Raw genomic sequence first — 21831 nt, forward strand, 5'->3', positions numbered from 1 at the left:
CTTGTGCTCTTGCTCTCTCCTGCTCAAAATAAATGAATAAACTTAAAGAAAAATTAAAAGAAAAAACTGAGTTTATATATACAGAGAACAGATGGGTAGTTGCAAGAGGCAAGGTGTGAAGGTTGGGCAAAATGAGTAAAGTGGTAAAATGAATAAGTCATGGGAGGTAATTAAAACATGGTGGCTATAGTTAATAATACGGTACTGTATATTTGAAAGTCGCTGAGAGTAGGGGCGCCTGGCTGGCTCAGTCAGTTAAGCATCCAACTCTTGATTTCGACTCAGTTATGATCTCACAGTTTCATGAGTTGAAACCTCACCTCAGGCTCTGTGCTACAGTGCAGAGCCTGCTTGGGATTCTCTCCCTCCCTCTCTCTCTACCCCTCTGCCACTAACTCTGTCTCAGACTCTATCAAAATAAATAAATAAATTTAAAAAAATTCTTTTAAAAAAAGGAAAGTCGCTGAGAGTACATTTTTTTAAAATGTTTACTTATTTTTGAGAGAGACAGAGAGACAGAACACGAGTGGGGGAGGGGCATAGAGAGGGAGACACAGAATCCAAAGCAGGCTCCAGGCTCTGAGCTGTTGGCACAGAGCCTGATATGGGGCTCATACCCACGAACTGTGAGATCGTGACCTGATCACAAAAAACAAATGTGTTACCATGCGATGTTAACTAGAATTATTGTTGTGATCATTTCACAATATCCAGTCGTTATGTTGTTCTTCTGAGACTAATGTTATCTACAGCTCAAACAAGGCAAAACAAAACAAAACACAACACGACAGAAAGACTCTTGTGTTTAGACCATCACTGAGCCAGTGACTCACTCCCATCTGTAGCAATTCCTGCTCAGCCCAATAAGTCTGGGGGAAAACCAGTGCTGCGTGTGCCCAAACCCGAATGTCTGAGGTCGCTCTTCACCTCACTTACAAACTCAGTTATCTCAAGCAGGCCTCGTTGCTAGGTGAGATAGTTGCTTTCTGGATCACGTGAAGAATTCATGTATTCTATTGTTATTTTCCTCTTTATATTGTTTCATGTTTTTAAATTTTCTGCCTGAACCTTGAACTAAGGAAAGAAGAAATAAAAAGTGTAAAAAAAAAAAAATGTTAAAAATGTAAAGAAATAAAAATAAAAAAAGGAAAAAGTAACCTGAGTCATTAAAACAAAGCATGAGTCCTTTCCCTTCAAATGTTTTGCCAAAAATTAGCAAAAAAAGAGAAAGCTTCGGGGAGCCGGGGTGGCTCATTCAGTTGAGCATCTGACTCTTGATTTCAGCTCAGGTCGTAATCCCAGGGTCATGGGATCGAGCACTGTGTCAGGCTCCACACTAAGCATGGACCCTGCTTAAGATTCCCTCTCTCTCTCTCTCTCTCTCTCTCTCTCTCTCTGCCCCTCTCCTCTGCTCACGCCCAACCTCTCACTCTCAAAAAGGGAGAAAGAAAGAAAGAAAGAAAGAAAGAAAGAAAGAAAGAAAGAAAGAAAGAAGAAAAAGAATAAGTTTCAAAACAAATGATCAGGATCACTGTTTACTCAGTAGAAGGTAAGTTCATATTAATAAACCAACTTTTTCAACAATCACTTTTTAAAAAAAATTTTTAAAAACGTTTTTATTTATTTTTGAGAGAGAGAGAGACAGAGCATAAGCCTGGGAGGAGCAGAGAGAGAGGGAGACACAGAATCCAAAACAGGCTCCAGGCTCTGAGCTGTCAGCACAAAGCCCGACATGAGGCTCGAACCCACAAACTGTGAGATCATGACCTGAGCCGAAGTCAGATGCTCAACCGACTGAGTTACCCAGGTGCCCCTCAACAACCACTTTTATGCTTTCTCCATTTTATAGCTCTTCTGCTAGCTTACAAGTAATTTGGAAACGGGAGTGGAAGAACATTATGAGAGATCACCTCATGGAAATATTTGGTGTCATTACAATGACATCATGAATTACCTTCATGTCCACGGATGGGTCACCCAACAACATTGTCCACTCATACTGGACTATGGCATGGTCGTCTGTGCTCTCACGGCCGTCCAAAACCACTCCATCTGTAGGCAGGTGCAAAACCACATCCTGTCCAGCCTTGCTGAGTGGAGGCTCATCCTTTTCTGTGAAAGAAAATAAATAATTCACAGGAGATGACTGCCTATTTTTTTACAATTTGTTTAAAGCAGTATCTTGTTTGCTAGAATAGATGTAGTCTAGCAAGCAACTAGTATGAGAATGTATAGCAACTGAAAGCTATTTTCTTATTGATTTTCATGTATTCTCTTTATATAATAAATAATAAAATAGCAATTTATTAAGAATATGGAATTTAGCTCTAATACACGCTGAAGAGAAGGTGTGGAGAATCAGTTATTAGCAATCGCTAGGACAAAATTGTGGGTACAAGACAAAGTAGTAGGCCATCCTATCTCGAATAGCAGTTTTACTCTCTAGAGTCAAAGTTTCATTTAAATCATAAATAATTTAAGTTCAAGGTTCAATTAAATGAATTTTTTTAAAAAAAAGGATTTTTGAAACACATCTGAAAAACATCCACCTCTGATATAGATTTTTTTCCACATCCTCAAGTTTTTAAAATAGGTATAAAGTATTCTATATATAGGAAATAAATTGGGGCGCCTGGGTGGTTCAGTCAATTAAGTGTCCGAATTTGGCTCAGGTCATAATCTCATGGTTTGTGGGTTTGAGCCCCGCGTCAGGCTCTCTGCTGACAGCTTAGAACCTGGAGTCTGCTTCAGATTCTGTCTCCCTCTCTCTCTGCTCCTCCCCTGCTTGTTCTCTCTCTCTCTCTCTCAAAAATAAACATTAAAAAAATTTTTTTAAAGCTAATATTAAATTTGGAAAATTAAGGCAAGTTCTTAGATTCACACAAAATAAAGCTTAACCTAGCAATTCTCTGGAAAACAATTTTTCATCTAGGAAAATAGAAAACATTCAGTTTCTAACAACTAATTTTTATAACAGAAGCTGGCACACTAAGTTTCTGTATAATAGGAAAACAAATATGCTTACCTTTGATCTGAAATAGTACTAAATAATTTAAGGCTAACTACGTTCACTAACTACTAATCTATAACTGGTAGCTGCTTCAGTTGTGACTGATAGGAGAAGCTGCATACAGAAAACATTTTCTAGGTGCAGAGTTATGAATATTTTATTGATTTAAGCTTATTAGTAAACTTACTCAAATGTACATATATAAATATATATATATTCTTTTTTTTTTTTGAGAGAGAGAGAGAGAGAGAGAGGGAGAGAGCATGCCTGTGTGAGTGGGGGAGAGGGGAAGAGGGAGAGAGAATCCTAAGCAGACCCCGCACCCAGTGCAGAGCCAATGTAGGTGGATCCCACGACCGTGAGATCATGACCTGAGCCAAAATCAAAGGGAGGACGCTTAACCAACTGAGCCACTCATTCACCCTGATATATTTTAAAGAAACTTAGTAACACTACTGGTAAAAAGTCTATAGGTTCTTATAATATATCCTTTTTGGTATCTGCTACTTCCTCCCTACTCCAGTGCCAAAGCTCTGTCCAAATGCTGGCCTGGATTTGTTCCTCCTTAACTTCTGCTGAATGATGTTGCTGAGGCACTGCTCTCTTCCTCCAAAGCCCAGTTGCTTCCTAAGCAAATGTCTAAGAGCCAATTCAGATGTCGCAGGGCCTGAGGTCTGGGGCTAGCAGCAATCCTACTGGTTTCTCAGTAGTTAAAAACAGGTAGTCACTCTTGACACACTGCAGCTAAAATGACTTTTCTGAAATTCTAATCTGATTGGGTCATTTCCATGTTTAAGAAAAACCCTTCAACAAGTTACCATGACTTTTCAGATGTTCAGAGACCTGCTCGTCCAGTCCTATCTTCTACTCTACTGATCCTCCCAATACCCAGAAACAGAATTTCTGTAAGGGGTGGGCAGCTCTCAGAGCTGTGGCTGTTCTGAGTAAGAACGCTGCTGGTCATCTCAAAAAGAGATGACTTTTTTTTATGAGCATGTTTACAGGGCATAAGCACATTTGCTATTGCTAATGGTTACATTTGTCTATTGAGAAGAGTCCCATTTTTATAGTCATTTAAAAGAATGAGGACTAATAACTTAGATTTAAATAAGCCACACAATCAACCTTTGCCTAAGAAGAAATTTGTTCTGCCTTCTTCCACCTCTGAGCAAAGACCCAGTGTCTTATGTCTTTATTCTGCTTCTCCCAGATAAGGAGAGAGGTGACAATTTCATTACTAATAGGCCATTTTACACAGTGTTACACAGATATTTCTTTTGGTTCTGGAAGTTTTCATTGCTTTTCACACAGTAGTTTACCACTTGATAAATCTGGAAAGCATCTTATAATTTGCAGTAATACCTTATAATTAGCAGCTATTTGCATGAAAATTTATTTTTAAAGTATTGTTTACAAGTAAACTAAACCTATAGGATATAAACAATGAATGCTTTAATATATTTTTATGCCCTCAAAGATGTAACCACAAAGACTTAAGATGGAAAAATCAGGTAAGTTCTGAAATACCCCACATATTACAAAACTAATTAATTCTACCCCTCCTGGAAGAAAAAAAAAATCATTGTTTTAGTTGTTCACTTTTCTTTAGGTAAGCTTTAAGATACCATTTATAAGCACAATGAAATCCTCATATCCTCTACATTGATCACTATTGTAACTGAAATAAGAGAGATGCATTTCTTCGTCAGTTCAAGTCCAGGAAAGTTACACTGCATAATGCATTTCAAAATAAGCCAGAGCTTATCTACCCAGAAACAGGCCTTAAAAATAAACAAGTGACAACAAGAAGAGGAAAGGAGTGTGCTATCATTTAAAAACTATTTGACTTGATGGGTCGCTTGGGTGGCTCAGTTGGTTAAGCATCTGACTTCAGCTCAGGTCATGATCTCGTGGTTCACGAGTTCAAGCCCTGCATCAGGCTCTGTGCTGACAGCTCAGAGCCTGGAGCCTGCTTCAGATTCTGTGTCTCCCTCTCTCCCTCTGCCACTGCCCAACTCGCGCTCTCTCTCTCTCTCTCTCTCTCTCTCTCAAAAATAAATAACAACATTAAAAAATTTTTAAAAATATTTGACTTGCTGATAAAGAACATGACAAAGGTAAATCTGCATTTTTCATCATCAAAATATAATGAAGCAATGCTAAGTACTCTGGAAGCATTGATTTCTTTCGAAAACCAGACACACTTGGTAAGATCTACCGAGGCGAAATAAGACTCATACCAATTTTGATGAAGCCTATCAAGGTGGCATTTTATACAGGTAAGAATAATATTACTGTTCAGTTAACTAATCTGATTTACAACACACTGCTGTAAACAGAGCCTTAAGGACAAGGAGGAGGTTCTGGAATCTGGATCTGTACTGTGTGGGCACAAATGATACAGCGGAGGTTGAGGAATTAGAAAGGACTCTTGAAGTCAGGATACAGAAGTCACGCCAGACTAAGGGAAGAGGCTTAGATACTATGTGTCAAAATCCATGAGGTTGGTTGATTGGGTTTTGTGGTTTCTTTTTTCTTTGTGTGTTCTTAATTGTAACACTTCAGGAAAGAATTATTCATAACCCCAATCTGATTATCATCATTTTTAGTGTGTACTGTTATAGTCTTTCTCTATACGAGCTGATGATAATAAGAGGTGCCATTTATTGGGTGGCATAAGTGCTAAGTGCTCGTAAGCCATAATGTCACTCAACTCTCATGAGTCTCTGAGGTAGGTATTATCAGCTGCATCACACTTAAGAAATGATTTAGAGGCTAAGTTGCCTAAGATGATACAAATGATAAATCTGTCAGTTCTGATGTCTGCCCAGATCTTTCTAAGTATACTGTGGGGGTACCCAAAGTGTATTCCAGTTACAGGAAATGTAAATTTACATCCTGAATTAACCTAACTTATTAATAGGTTCTATTTATTAATATTTATTCATATATCCTATTATTGCCCATGTTACTATATAAACTTCACAGTTGCCATTTTGATTTTTTAAAAATATTTTTAATGTTTATTTTTGAGAGACAGAGAGAGAGAGGAAAAGAGAGAGAGACAGAGCATGAGTGGGGGAGGGGCAGAAAAAGAGAGGGAGACGCAGAATCCAAAGCAGGCTCCAGGCTCTGAGCTGTCAGCACAGAGCCCGATGCAGGGCTCGAACTCGGAAACAGTGACATCATGACCTGAGCTGAAGTCAGATGCTTAACTGACTGAGGCATCTACGTGCCCCATCCATTTTGGTTTTTAACCTCTCGTATTAGACATCTACTTTGTTATCAATTTTTTTCACCATTATAAATAATGCCACAATAAATATTTTTGCTCCTTTTTCTTTAGCATGGATCACTTTCCTACAAAAACTATTCCAGAAGAATGAATGACTATCTTAATTGTCTCTGCCACATATTTCCTGCGTGACACTCGCATGACGCAGCTCCACATTTACAAGCATCGAGACTTTGGGCGAGTTACTTTCTCTCCCCAAGCCTTCCAGTACACTAGAGATTATAACAGAACCCAGATCTTTGGCTGTTGTGAGGAGAATGAGTTCCTGTGTCTAAGGACTTATAATAATGCCTAATACCAAACTCAATCAGCAACAAACACAGCTGATGGATTCTGCTATAAATTTGCGCCATCCCATCCCAACCACCCCCTCACCATTTCATGACGTTTTGACTCACCTCGCATGGCCTCCCAACAAATTCTCTGTAAGAGCTTTTCTAAACCATTTTCATGCTCCTTTGGCTCCCAACTCTGTATGCTCACAAAAGTCAGAAAAAGGGATGCCTGGGCGGTTCAGTCGGTTAAGCAGCTGACTCTTGATTTCGGCCCAGGTCATAATCTCACAGGTGGTAAGATCAAGCCCCACATCGGGCTCTGAGCTGACAGTATGGAGCCTGCTTGGGATTCTCTCTCTCCCTTTGTCTCTGCCCCTCCCACACTCACGCGTGCTCTCTCTCAAAATAAACTTTTTTAAAAAGTCCGAAAAAAAGAGACAATTCAAGAAGGAAAAACTTAGAAGTTTCGGAAGCATAAAGAACTTCAAACGGTTAAGCATCCGGGCAGGGCAAACACAGGGCATGTGGGCAGGTAACCTTTGCCCTAGCTGCAGAGAATGAGGGTGCCTTGGGGCCTGAGCCACGCACACCCTTCTAGTTTCCATGTTGCTGGGGATATGAAGTGTGAGCATGACAGTGTTTTCCAGAATGAGGACCAAACCCTGCAGTCACCTGTATTCACCCCTGACCATCTATATAATTGAATTCCCAAATTCAGAAGCTTCTACTTAGTAAACCTAACTTTTTTTTTTTTTTTTTTAATTTCCACGAGCATATTCCTTGTTTTCCTTCTGTTATCCCCCGGCTTATAAGAAAGCTTCCTGTGGCGATGTTGGTTTTTTTCCAGATGTGCATTGAGAACAAGGGAAAGGCATTTTGTTTCTTTGCTGCTGGGATTTTTTGGTCTGTGTTTGAGTCAAGAGGAAGGATGTATAACACCATGGGGCAGGCTCAGTGATGGTGGTGGGGGTCCAAGTGAAAGTGCTTCCTGCCTCCACTTCAGGGAGAACACTTTGGTGTTCTTCCCAATGTCTGCCTCAAGGCTGAGCAGTCACAGGGTGACCTTTGATGTCTGCTACCCCAACACGGGTTCTGAGCTTTCTCTGAGGTGCAGGTGGGTAGGGAGGTGGGCCATTGTGGATATGGTTTCCCAGACCCTTGTCTTTGGACCTTCAGGTCTTGGGAGACTCCAGATTTCCAAAGCAGCTGAGGCTACCCCGCCCCCCGCCCAATCTTGCTATGATATCCTTCTTATGTTATTATAAATCAAAGAGCAACAGAGTGGAATCAAACACACAGTGAACCACACGTGGGCCCAATCAAGGTTCTATTCCCTCAACGGCCTTAATCTCCAACGGCTACAATTTTTCTTGTGCCTTCTGTATATGCCTTGACTCTCATTCAGAACATGGGCAGGAAGTAAAACTATAGAATGAAAAGCATCATTATTAGCTCTTTTTAAAAAGGGACATGCCTTAAACTTTCTTATCCTCAACTAAAATCAAATCCCTTCCTTTCCCTCTTTACAAAAGGGATCTGTAGTTCATGGGAATCAGTTGGATCCACTTCAAAAATACCTGACACCAAGTTTCCCCTTCCCATTTTTGTCTAATGAAAATCACTACACACGGAATCATGAGTCGTGAGAACCAAGCTAAGAAACGGGTGTGCTATGAGCAAGCTGGCATCTAATTAAATTTTGCTCTTGTAATTACTTGACACAAACCATGACTTACAAAAAACCTCTGGGCCTAAAATAAACTCCCCCCCCCCCCTTCGAGCTTTTCTCCTCCTTTAAATCGAATTTCTGTGAATCCTCTCAGGTCAGCCTCCCTCCCCGAGCCTAGAAAAATTCCAGAAGCAGCCCACGGTGCCCTCTTCTGCCCAATCTACTAAGGTTTCTCAGAAACCATCCATAAGACAAATCACAGCCACTCCTCTGGAGGCCCGCGAACTAAAATAACTTGGAACGAAGCTGTTCCATTTCTCACTTGGCTGTACTGCCTAAGCGGGTCTTCCGGACGCAGCCACCCAACAGGTGCGAGGGCGGCCGCACCCAAGAGGTCTGACCCAGCCTCCTCCCGCGGAGTGCTCACCCATGGGAGGCGAGGCGTCCGGGTCTTCCTGCGCGCCCTGCAGGGCGCGGCTCAGGCTGTAGCTGCTGTAGCCGCGGTGCAGCGCGAACTTGCAAACGCTGCGGCCGCGGGCGGTGCAGTTGAAGAGGTAGCAGCCGAGCGCGGCGGCGGGGGACGCGGGCCGCCGGGGCAGCTCCACCACGGCCACGGAGCAGCGCGGCTCCGAGCAGCAGGCCGCCACGCACTGCCGCCAGTCCCGCACGGCCGCAGGCGCGGTCAGGAAGCTGGCGCCGGCCGCGAGGGAGTCCTTGGTGCGGATGATGGCGTCCGGCATGGCGCTGTAGCCGCCGCCGCCGCCCGGGCCCGGGCAGCCCTCCTGGGGACCGCCGCCCGCGCGCAGCTCCAGCTCCAGCTCCTCCTGCGGCCGCTCCTGCTGCAGCTGCCGACGGAACTCCTCCAGCAGTTGCTCCACTCCCGACAGCTGCGCGTGCAGTTCGGACAGCGGCGCGGAGGGCGGCCCGGCCGCGCCGCCGCTCGGCAGCCACAGGCAGAGCAGCAGCAGCCCGCGCAGCGCCCGGTGCCGCGGCGGCCGCCTGCGCCCGGAGCCCGCGCTCTCCCCGGCGGCGAAGGCCATGGCGGCCGGCGGCTGAGGTCGCGAGCCGAGGCGGGGCCGCAGAGCGCGAAGAAGGCGGGCGAGCGCGGGCCCCGTGCCCCTCCGGCGCGACCGCGGCGGCCGCTAGGCCCTGGCGCCTCACAGCGCGGCCTCCCCGGGGCCGGGCTGCGCCCCTGAGGCCGCGGGCGCGCGGTCGTCGGCGGGAACCGCAGCAACGAGAGGCATAGCCGGCCGGGCCGGGCGCCGCTCCTTGTCCTTTCTGGAGGCTTCCGGGAGGGCCCGCGCCTCGGGACCGGGACCCTGGGCGCACTCTGAGGCGGCTAGGCGGCCTCGGACCGGATCAGCACCCGGGCTGTGAACAGTGGCCGCGGCGGGGGCGGAGGCGCGTCAAGCCCCGCCCCCCACCCCCGGCGCCGAGGTCCCGCCCCGCCCCTTGCTCGCATTGACCCCTCCCACCACACCCTTCTGCAGGCTCCTCCCAAGCTGGGAGGGAGCGGGAAAGAGACCTGTAGGGTAGCTTTCTGGGGGTGCCGTCCTGAGAGTTCTTAGGCCGACCACAGCCCTCCAAGCCTGGGCAGGCTTTGCATCTGAGACCCACTCGGCTTCATGAACGAGCGAGACCTGCTCGAGTGTCAGCTCAGAGGGGAAGCTCAAATCATTAGGACCTCAGGGTCTGCTTAAGAAAAGGGACTTGAACCAGGGAACCACCAGTCTTCAGTCCTTCACCTCCAGAGTCCCCGACTGTTTACACTTTAGGTTCCCCAGAGGCACTTGGGTAGCACAAGGCTGGCAACGCTGTTGAAATATATAAAAATCAAGCAGTCACATTCCCTTAGGTTTTCCATAAGGGAAACTTATGGAAATCTGAACACAGCCAATTAGGAGGACCTGACGAGTGACCTCTATTCAGCGTGTAGAGAGGCCTTCCAGCTTAGATCATGTGAGATCTAGTGGAGTTGTGTTTTATTTATTTATTTATTTATTTATTTATTTATTTATTTATTTTTATTGAATGAAATGTCGCAGATCATCTTTCCCTTTACCGAAAATCCAGTCTACTGGAGACCACGTCTGAGAGCTTTGACTGCCTGCCAGCAACTTCTACAACTTATTTATCTCAGACAGACTCTCTTTCTCTTGATTCATTTTTTCTCCTGATTGTGGATCACATTTTCTTGCTTTTTGGCACATTCAGAAGTTTTTTTTTTTTGACTGGATACATGAACATTGTAATTTGTACATTGTTCAATGTCTGGATTTTTTAGGAGGGAAAGAGAAAATAACTGGATAGGAAAATGCAATTTCTGATATATACATATACATTTTAAATTTTAGAGCTTATATTTAGGGACCTATTGCTTTCAGATCTAGAATAGAGGAGATAGAACTAGAAGGTAAAAATACAAAAGAAGAAAAAAGAAAATATAGCCCAGTATTTCTTGCTATTCCATGAAAAGGGAAATTCTTAGAGTTCATGAGGGTGTGTATGTGAGTGACTTTGAAGCTGAAAAAATGGCCTCTTAGCACTAAAGGCTATGTCTGGACTATAGCCTGGGCGGCTGGTTTTTCTACCTATGAGATAGTCACCCCACACAACTGAAGCCACTTAAAGATACCTTTGACAACATAAGCATTCCTTTTGTCTTAGACCTCAGAGAGCACCAGTAGGCTTATGATAAAGAGAAACTTTTACTTGTGATAAGAATGGACCCTGGAGGCAGCATCAAATCTTCCATTATAATAATAATAATTATTATGAAACATAAACATGTATGATAGTGCGATATAATATTAACTAACGATTGTAATGATTTCAAAGTATGCCAATACTTTCGTGTACATGAATTCATATGGCTTTCACAGAGATTTTAAGATGGACACGTGGCCCTCACTCCTGCCTTTGGGGCAGTGAAAGGGAAGTCGGTATAGAATGAGACCCAGCTCACGTGTTCCATGGGGGAGACAATGAGGGACAGGTGGCAGGGACAGCGTTTCTCAGGAACATTCATTTCCAATCCTCCCAGCACTGCCAAAGCTTCCCCCTTTATAACTTCACAAGAGGGTCCTTTTGAGAAAAGTAGAGATGACTTAATGTGTTTACCATTAACACTGGTTATTTCTGTGGCGTGAGATGGGAATAGTGGAGGGAAATACTCACTTTTTTGCTTTACAAGACTTCGTATCAGTTGAAATTTTTGTAATGAGGTTGTCATAAAATAGTTTTCATTAAAAAAACAAAACAGGCCCTGACTTCTGCTGCAGCCATATTAGAGTAAAGGGGTTGGGTTTAACCTCCAAACTTAGATGAAAAATCCAGAAAAAAATTAAAAAGAAATAACGTGCAGGGGCATCTGGGTGGCTCAGTTGGTTAAGTGATGGGCTCCTGATTTAGGCTCAGGTCATGATCTCATGGCTCGAGAGCTCGAGCCCTGCGTCGGGCTCTGCACTGACAGCATGGAGCCTGCTTGGGATTCTCTCTCTCCCTCTCTGTGCCTCACCTCCCCCCAAATAAATAAATAAACTTAAGAAAGAGAGAAAGAAAGAAAGAAAGAAAGAAAGAGAAAGAAAAAGAAAGAAAGAAAGAAAGAAAAAGAAAAAGAAAGAAAGAAAGAAAGAGAAAAAGAAAGAAACAAACAAACAATGTGCATTGGACAGCAGATAACAGGCAGTGCAGGACCCTGGACAAGGGACACTAAGGAAGTGATCCTTCTGACTGCCTTGGCTTCCTGCCCGGAGAGGGATTCCTAACTGCAGGGCTGGGAGGGGAACCCAAAGGGAGCCTGGCAGTCTCTCTGAGCAGAGAAAGTGGCATTGAGAATTTTAAAGGGCCAGGTGGCTAGAATCCACAGGGCGGAGTACCACAGGGGAGAGAGCTACAGGGAAAGAGATCTGGAGGCGTGCAGAAGGTTCCCCCGAGCCTTCACCTGAGTGCCGGTCAAGTGCATGCTTGTAAGGAAACTATCCAAGGTCAGAGAAAGAACCACTGGAAAGAAGCAGGCAGAAGAATTTCCAAGCTGCATTGGCCTGGGAATAGTGATGTTTTGGACAGCCAGAGTGGAGAAACCTGTAATACCAGGGTGCAGTGGGAGAGAAGGGCTAGAAAGAAGTGCAAATACACTTACACTGGGTGTAAGATACGTTTACATTTTGATTGTGGTGATGGTCCCACTGGTCCCTGCATGTGTCAAAGCTCATCGAGTGTATACTTGAAGTAGGTCCAGCTTATTGTCTTCAATTATACTTTAATAAAACTGTGAAAAGCAGGTTTCATTGCATGGTATATTAGGAGGGAGATTGGGGCCGATTATGATTTGTGAGACAGGCAACAAATCATTTCTCTCCAAGTTGCAGTTTTTCTCGTTTCATTTCTATTGGAAACAAAATATCTTTGTTTGCAAAGCCCAAACATTAAAACCTTACCGATGGACAGAAGAATTTGTATGTAAAGACACATATGTCAGGACTTTGGGCTGAAAAGATGGAGATGCATTCCTGCTTTATAAGATCATTAAGGGAAAGGTGCCTGGGTGGCTCAGTGGGTTAAGCGGCGGACTGGGCTCAGGTCATGATTTCACGGTTCATGAGTTTGAGCCCCGCTGTGCTGACAGCTCAGAGCCTGGAAGACTGCTTCGGATTCTGTGTCTCTCTCGCTGCCCCTCTCCTGCTCACACTCTGTTTCTCTCTCTCTCTCAAAAAAACAGACACTAAAAACAATTTTTTAAAAAAAAGATCATTAAGGGTAAAGTCCAGCAAATTGGGATCTGCACATTGTAGGTCCATTTATTGACTGTTGGAACAAGATTGCCAGCCTAGTGACCATCATAAATGCTTTACAGGCATTAAATAAGTTTCGTGCATGCGAAGTGCTTAGAATACAGTCCGACACTTGGGAGATGCTTGCTAAATGCTAGTTATTATTTCTAGTTCCACTTCTTATTTTTACAGGTACAAAAAGTCGGACCCACAGAAATGAAGGAGCGTCCCCAGTATTAGAAGGTGTGCAACTGCCCGAAGCCTGAATCTCCTACAACCTGGTCATTATACTATGATTCCTCCTTGTCCACACCACTTTCACGGAGTCTAATGTGCCCACACCCCTGGAAGGGGCAGCCCCAGCTTCCAGATGGCCCCACCCCGTCCACTCAGGGAACCGATAATGAGCACCCAGCCCAAGCTGAGCCAATCAGATACTCTGTCCCAGGAACATAAAATACAGAATTGAGACACAGATGCAATGGGTGAGAAAAGCATAGCTGGACAGCCGGCCGGGCTCCAGGGCTCCGTGTAAGGGGACGATGAAGCAGAGAAGCTGATCAGCAGAGGAGGACAAATGGAGCAGTGGGGGCGATGGGGGGGGGGGTGGCAAACAGGGAACAGTGCACAGGAGCTCCGAGAGAGGGACAGAATGAAGACAGGAGCTTCCTGGCAGCTTTGAAGCCTCAGAAGGCTTCCCTGAGTGCCTGCTTGGCCTTGCACTCGGGTTCTTTGCCTAGACTTTTATTCTTTACAGCCAAGTGAGCCGTGTTTGTCCTGATTCAATTTCTGTGGATTGCAAACAACAGAAACCCACTTCAAATTGGCTTCCACCGCGCTTACGCATGTGAGACAGGCAGGGCACGAGAGGCCACTAGGCCTGAAGGAGGGCAGTGGCCTGAAGGAGGGCCAGGACCCAAAGACAGACAGCTCTCAGCTTATTCCCAAGTGTGGGGAATAAGCTTCGGAATTCCCTGAGCCTGTACGGATGGGGTAACAAGGCGTAAAGAAATAGAAAGCTATAGGATGCTCCCACCCAAGTCTGGGTAAACAAGATTAGGTAAATAGGTATAGATAGGGCAGGGCAAAGGCCCCAAAGTAGAACAAAGGTATATGAGGTAAACAAGATTACTTTGTATTCAGGGTGGAAACACCCCCCAAATTAGTACTATAGCAGAAAGCTGCTTTCACAGGAAGGAAGGACCAAATTAGGTAAACAGGTAAACAGGGCTATAAATGGCTGCAGGGCGAAGTCCGCCCAGAGCAGAGCTAGTTAACAAAAAAGAAAGGTGCCGTGTTGACCTTGAGGTAGCTTGCTCTTTCTTGCCCCCTAGGCCAGTTTAGGTAAACAGCGGTGGTGCCTCAAGTCTGCTGTAAACAACCTTCCTCCTGGCTGACCACCAGGATTTTGTTTTGTATTAACCCAAACCTGTAACCCCGCATATCTTCAAGACCCCCGTTCCCTCACATCCATGAGTTAATGTTCAGAGTTTCATTGTTTACCATATTTGTAAGCCTTCTGATCCTAATAAAAACCGAGCAAGGACCCTTAATCAGGGCTCGTCTTATCCTGGACATTAGCCATCTCTCACATTTTAATCCTGCATCCTGCTTTCTTGCTAGGCAAGAGAGAACGCTAGACCCAGAGTCTATGATCAAGCAATTGGTCTCCCATTGGCTGCCTCTCCCGTCCAGGGCCAAGTGGTCCGCACCCATGATACCTGGTCAGTTCCAGGAGAGAGATTCTGTTGAGTCCAATTTGGTCCTGTGTCTCCCTCCCCAGGTGCAGTTACTGAGGTGCTGAGATTATGAGGTACAATTGTGGCTTCGGGCACTGCTTTCCCTCCTACACTGAGGATGGAGTGAGAGAAAGGGAGTGGTAGGGAGCTGGTGAAAATCCTGAAAAGTTGTCTTCTACATTGTTTAAGGCAATGCCCAGCATTGGCCCAGACATTTCTATTGATTTTTTTTTTTTTTTTTTTTTTTTTTAAGTAGGCTACACACCCTGCATGGAGCCCAACACAGGGCTTGAACTCAGGACCCTGATATCAAGAGTCAGACACTTAACCAACTGAGCCACCCAGGAGCCCGTGGATTTTTATTTTATATTTAAGAAACATTTAGGGGCATCTGGGTGGCTCAGTTGGTTAAGTGCCTGACTTCGACTCAGGTCATGATCTCGCAGTTCGTGGGCTCGAGCCCCACATCGGGGTCTGTGCTGACAGCTCGGAGCCTGGAGTCTGCTTTAGATTCTGTGTCTCCCTCTCTCTCTGCCCCTCCCCCACTCATGCTCTGTCTCTCTCTGTCTCAAAAATAAACATTAAAAAAATTAAAAAAAAAATTTTTTTTTTAACGTTTATTTATTTTTGAGACAGAGAGAGACAGAGCATGAACGGGGGAGGGGCAGAGAGAGAGGGAGACACAGAATCAGAAGCAGGCTCCAGGCTCTGAGCCGTCAGCCCAGAGCCCGACGTGGGGCTGGAACTCATGGACCGCGAGATCGTGACCTGAGCTGAAGTCGGACGCCCAACCGACTGAGCCACCCAGGCGCCCCAAAAAAATTTTAAATAAAAAAATTAAGAAACATTTATAAAGACGTTGTGTTAGGATTGCCAGGAACTGCTCAGAGTTCTGCACAAACACAGACTCATTGACTTCCAATAACCTTATGTAGCATATACCGTTTTCTGGGGTCTCTCAGAGCAATCTGTACCTTCTCCCAAGTGACAGTCATTCAAATATTTAAAAACTGCCACAATGTCATGCAACTCAGCCTGCTAAATAAAGTACAGCCTTAAGGGCACCTACAGAAATTCTAGTGCCAACTCTTACCGGCTGTGTGACCTTGGGGCAAGCCACCTCCTCTTTTGAACACCCAGACTGCTCATCTATACTATACAAACAAGTACATTATCTTACTTCTCACACTGGTGCTGAAGTGGGTGAGTACTTCAGCAAGTTTGGTGGCAAGGAATGGTGGGATGGGGAAGGGCTCTGGGGGCTGTGACGGGGAAAGGACAGTGTGTGGGAATTGCCTGTCTCTGACTGGCTCCCAGAGAGAAACTTCCAGGGAAGCCCCTCTGTTGGTCACTCCCTCCCCCTTCCTTTTCCACATACTCATTTGTCTGTCAGCTTCACCATTTTGTCCCATTGACCAGGAATTCTCAGGCTGTTACTCGTAATCATCTTTGGAGGCCTTGGTGCCTTTAAGTTTGGTATGTCATGGGTGGTCATTTGCGAAGCTTGCTGTAATGAAGTTCCAAGAAAAGGGTTCTGTGCTCAATCCCAGTGACGGAGGGGATTGTATTTGCCCCACAGTCGTTACTCAACTACAGTCTATTTTGCAGGAATACGTAGAAACGCGACAACAGCACATGAAGTCAGTCATGACGAACAGTTTACGCACAGAGGTGCCAGGTTTTGCCGCACGACATTTTGTCTCTGTAGCCAGAATATTCCCTCCTTAGTGGCTAAAACAAGTTCTGTTCTCACCATTAATATACTCAGAATTTATTAGCGAACTAAAGGTTTCACTGTCTCTACTGAACTAAATTAGAGAGATACCATATTGCTATTCTGGCCTGCAACAATTTCAGTTTTTCTTTTGTAAAGCACTTTAGGCTTGGGACGCCTGGGTGGCTCAGTCGGTTAAGCGTCAGACTTCGGCTCAGGTCGTGATCTCTCAGTCTGTGAGTTCGAGCCCGGCGTCGGGCTCTGTGCTGACAGCTCGGAGCCTGGAGCCTGTTTCAGATTCTGTGTCTCCCTCTCTCTGCCCCTCCCCTGCTCATGCTCTGTCTCTCTCTGTCTCAAAAATAAATAAAGCTTAAAAAAATTAAAAAAAAAAAGAAAAGCACTTTAGGCTTTTTTTTTTTTTTTTTTTTTTTTCATTTGGCTTGTTTGTACCTGAGGACTTTAAAACTTTTCATCATAAAGTTTGGAAAATCCATTCCTCCTGTATTTCTGTTCTATTGCCAGAATGGGTTTTTGTGAGGTTTAATGCATTCTAGGTTGTATTGTAGCATATACATCACTATCCATAATTTTATAAGTTCATCAACTTTTTATAATTCAGAACAGGTAGGTATGTGACTGATAACCACATTCATTACTGTGCTACTAAAAAATCCATTTTGTGAACATTGTTCTAAGAAAATCATCATTTGCATATCTAGGATTTAGTTTTAAACTGAATTCATGTGGCATTATGACCTGTTCAAACTGCCCCCAAGGCATGTTAAACTACACCATAATGTGAAGCTACCACAAAACAATGTTAGCAACAGTGGAGGAAACACCCGGCATTATGTCTGTTTCAGGTTCTACAACAAAGTGGCATTTCACATTGAATAAGCATCTTTTTTGTAAAAAAAAAAAAATCAAGAATTTGTTTTCTTCTTTTTAAATTTTTTTAAATGTTTATTTATTTTTGAGAGAGAGAGAGAGACAGAGACAGAGAGACAGAGAGAGAGAGAGGGTGGGAGAGGGGCAGAGAGAGAGGGAGACACAGAATCCGAAGCAGGCTCCAGGCTCTGAGCTGTCAGCACAGAGCCTGAAGCGGGGCTCAAACCCATAAGGTGTGAGATCATGACCTGAGCCGAAGTCGGATGCTTAACCGACTGAGCCACCTAGGGGCCCCTTGTTTTCTTATTCTTAAAAAAAAGTTGGAAACAAATATTGCTTCACTCTGGGCCACAGTAGCCCAGTGCACATAAAGAGGCAAAGATACAATCTGTCTCTCCACAGGGTCAACACTTTCCACCAATAGCAAGTATCCCTTTGTCACAGACCTTCGAACTCAGTTGCCATTTGGGCAAGTGAATCAAGAGGGCTTAGACAACAGCTGGGCAGATTTTAATGTGTTCATTTCTTTAGTTTTCTTTTTATTAAAAGTCTTGTGAGGGGTGTCTGGGTGGCTCAGTAGGTTAGGCGGCCGACTTTGGCTCAGATCATGATCTCACAGCCTTCTGGAACATTAGAGTTCCCGAGAATTTGAAACAGTCAACATTTTTCTGTTTTTTTTGCAGGAAAATACTGGAAGTAAATAGGGGCATGGAATTCAACAGTTGGCTAGAAACGTTTTACATTCAGTTGTTTGGAAACATACCAATTCAGCTCCTTGAATCTTCTGGTTAGAAAGCACAGATTTAACCTACTGTCTCTTCAAAAACACTAAGACCAAAAAAAAAAAAAAAAAAAAGTCATTTGAGGATAATATAGTTTTGCATTAAAGGTGAGTCTGCTTGGTTAAGTGTCTGACCGGCTCAGGTCACCATCCCGCAGTTCGTGGGCTCGCGGTTCATGGGTTGGAGCCCCGCATCGGGCTCTGTGCTGACAGCTTCGAGCCTGGAACCTGCTTGGGATTCTGTGTCTCCCTCTCTCTCTGCCCCTCTGTAAGGGTTAAACTGTAGTGTAGGGCTAACCGGTAGCCTTAAGAAATAACAGCTTTGTTTTAACACTGTAGGTTAAGAGAGATAACAGCCTTACCCTATCAATCAAGGGAACTGAAGTTCAAGGAAAATCACCTGGCTTAGTGTTTGATTGGATTGGGGCAAGGGCACGTCTGAACTATTTCCACCCCCATCTGGGAGCTATTCCTTTGTTCTGCTCCCAGGTAATGATAAGATGATGTGGTCAGCTATAAAAACTCTGTACCCTGGCTGTTCGGGACCGCACTCTGGTCAAGAGTGTCGGTCCCTATCGGTCGGCCTTGCCTCTCATGGCAGTGAATTTTATTGTGACTGTCACTGGTGCCCGTAGCATTCTGTTTCAGGAGTCGTGTGGATGCAACGCTGTTCACTTTAAATAGCAGTTCATCTTTTTAAACCTAGCTTTCACCGATGACTTGAACTAAAAACAATTCAGCAACAAACTAGCCTACCTGCCTTCCCCACCCCTTAACCAGCGTGCGTCTGCACTGCAGTCGCCCGCCCGCCCTTCCCATGGCTCGCCCTACAGCCGGTTCCAGTAGATATACTGCCCAGGCCCGGGGCTAGGGAGAGAGCCCTTCCAGTGTGTTCAGGCAGCCAGGTCCGGATGTGAACAGGGCACATCTGTGGCCCACGGCAACCGGGCGCCGGCGGCTTCAAGGGGAGACTTCGGGACCTGGACAGGGCTCCCCGTCGCACCAGAAGTCATTGGCTTGTGGGGTCTCTAGGACACACACTCCTCGGGGCGGGTCACAGGCCCAGCTGGGCCTCCGTGTCCCAGAAGGGCTCCACAACCCACGATAGTGGCAGTCCGGGCCATCGTCTGGGTCATAGGGTGGGGCCCGAATGTCCAGGAAGGCAGCGGGCCCATCCACAGCATCGTGCATGTGCGGGTTGTCCCGGTGCGGGGTGAGGACGCAGGGGCCGTGGGCTTGTGCTCAGCCTGTGAGCGTCGCACGCCAGTCCACACGGGGGCGACCCACTCTGAGGCCTGCAGCGGCGGCCCCAGCTGCTGCTCTGGCCCACCGCCCACCTCCGGCTTGTCTATACCACATTTTTCCTATCCATGCATGTATCCGTGGGTATTTAGGTGAGGCAACCACTATTCTAACTTGTGCCACCATGAACTAGTTTTGTTCGCTCTTGAACTTCATACATAGTCCTGTCAGATTACATGTCACAGTAATTTTTTTCTTTTTCTTTAAAAAAAATTTTTTTTAACGTTTATTTATTTATTTATTTATTTTATTTATTTTTTTTTTTTAATTTTTTTTAACGTTTTTTTATTTATTTTTGAGACAGAGAGAGACAGAGCATGAACGGGGGAGGGGCAGAGAGAGAGGGAGACACAGAATCGGAAGCAGGCTCCAGGCTCTGAGCCATCAGCCCAGAGCCCAACGCGGGGCTCGAACTCACAGACCGTGAGATTGTGACCTGAGCTGAAGTCGGACGCTTAACCGACTGAGCCACCCAGGCGCCCCAAACGTTTATTTATTTTTGAGACAGAGAGAGACAGAGCATGAACGGGGGAGGGGCAGAGAGAGAGGGAGACACAGAATCAGAAGCAGGCTCCAGGCTCTGAGCCATCAGCCCAGAGCCCGACGCGGGGCTCGAACTCACGGACCGTGAGATCATGACCTGAGCCGAAGTCGGCCGCTCAACCGACTGAGCCACCCAGGCGCCCCGATTTTTTTCTTTTTAAATACAGTAGATATCCAGTTGCACAGTATTATAACTCACTCATCCATTCATCTCCTGATGGGCATTTGTTGTTTCACATTCCGGGGGCTCTTATGAATCAAGCTATCATGAACATTCTTGAATACATCCTTCGGCGGGAACAGGCAGCTGTGCCCATGTTTAGGATGGACCATGAGCAAAAAGAGGCTTTACCTGGGAAGGGGCATCAGGAAGAGTTTTTATCCTGAAACCCACAAATTCTTGAAATGGTTGATGAGCATGAAGAAACGTCAGGACTTCCTACTGTCAGCGCGAAGCTGCACATGGGCCTCGATCTCGCAAACCTTGAGATCATGACCTGAGCCGAAATCAAGAGTCGAATGCCCAATCAACAGAGCCACCCAGGCTCCCCTGAATTTCTTCATGTTCTCTGTTTGCTGCCAGAGTGAGAAGGAAAGAACAGCGAGGCAGCCGTGGTCAGATGCTAAGGAGCGCTGGAGAGCTGAGCCTTGCTTCCTGGTAAAGGGCTTCTTTGGGCTTCTTTGGGCTTCTCTGGGCTTCAGAGGAAAAGAAGTGTTTATGTTAGATTCTGGGTCAGATTATCTTGGGTCTACCCCCTGCCTAGTGTTTCCTAATTTAAGACACTTCCCGTCAGCTCTTTTCCTCGTTTAGTTTTGACCAATCACCTCTCTCCTCTGTCACATCAGCAAAAGCAGTGTCAAGAAATGCCAAAGACAACAAAGTAGGAATGTGTCATCGGCACACAAAGCTCTCTGTTTTCTCAAGTGCTGATGCTCGCTCTGATGGGAAGCCCTCTGAGACACAGCGGGGGAGGCTCTTCGCAAAGGTGGAGGAAGCGTGGGAAGATACATTTTTTACTCCTTATCACTCACACACCCCTCCCTGGGCCTCACCTACCTCCCACCTCCCCTCAGCTCAGCTTGGACACTGACATTCACCGGTTGAACCCTGCCCCATCCCTGTCCAGACATGTAGCCCTTGAACAGCAGGCTCAGGTGGCCAGAAAGAAGCTGGCTGAGTTCAATCCCAAGTGTCCATGGAGGCCCAGCCTCCTTTAAATCCTCACTGTTGAGACCTAGTTCCTTTTCTTTTTTTTAATTTTTTTAAATTTATATTTATTTATTTTTGAGAGACAGAGAGAGACAGAGTGTGAGTGGGGGAGGGGCAGAGAGAGAGGGAGACACAGAATCAGAAGCAGCCTCCAGGCTCTGAGCTGTCAGCACAGAGCCCGACGTGGGGCTTGAACCCACGAACCGTGAGATCATGACCCAAGCCGAAGTCAGCCGCTTAACCGACTGAGCCACCCGGGCGCCCCGAGACCTAGTTTCTAAAATTGGTCTTCTGCCTTCCTCCCTGCTCACCAATCCCCTTTGCTGCAGGGACTGAAGCCTAAACCCCAGTCTGCTTGGTTGAGGCAGTTGTGTCCTTCTCAGGCACCTTCCACCTGGGGTTAAAGCCAGACCCCTGTGCCTGCAGCTCTGTGCAGGCCCCTACCCTGTGAAAAGAGATCATCTGGACCCACCGTGCTGCCACCCCTGTTCCAAGTCTTGTTATACACAAACCCTGGGCTCCTGCTGCTGTCCTACTACTCACAGCAGGGGCCCTTTCTGGACAGTGGCCCCTGTCTGACTACTGATATGTGCCAAGCACGTCGGGACACTATTATTCGGTAAGCTTACTTTT

The 21831-nt window shown here is 45.7% G+C and overlaps 1 protein-coding gene across 3 annotated transcripts in view; it reads right to left on the minus strand.

The window, feature by feature from the left end:
- Nucleotides 1–9289, minus strand: part of LRP11 (LDL receptor related protein 11) — a 54939-nt gene extending 45650 nt beyond the window's left edge. For all 3 annotated transcript variants that reach the window (XR_006202887.1, XM_042940068.1, XM_042940067.1), the window contains exons 1-2: nt 8677–9289; nt 1955–2112 (exon numbers count right to left, since the gene is read on the minus strand). Coding sequence is in view for 2 of the 3 variants with exons in the window: in XM_042940068.1 (XP_042796002.1) it covers nt 1955–2112; nt 8677–9289 (771 nt within the window). In the remaining variant the exon portion in view is untranslated. The remainder of the gene's footprint in view (nt 1–1954; nt 2113–8676) is intronic.
- Nucleotides 9290–21831: the final 12542 nt, after the last annotated feature.

Source organism: Panthera leo, chromosome B2 (assembly GCF_018350215.1).
Source record: "Panthera leo isolate Ple1 chromosome B2, P.leo_Ple1_pat1.1, whole genome shotgun sequence".
NCBI lineage: Eukaryota > Metazoa > Chordata > Mammalia > Carnivora > Felidae > Panthera > Panthera leo.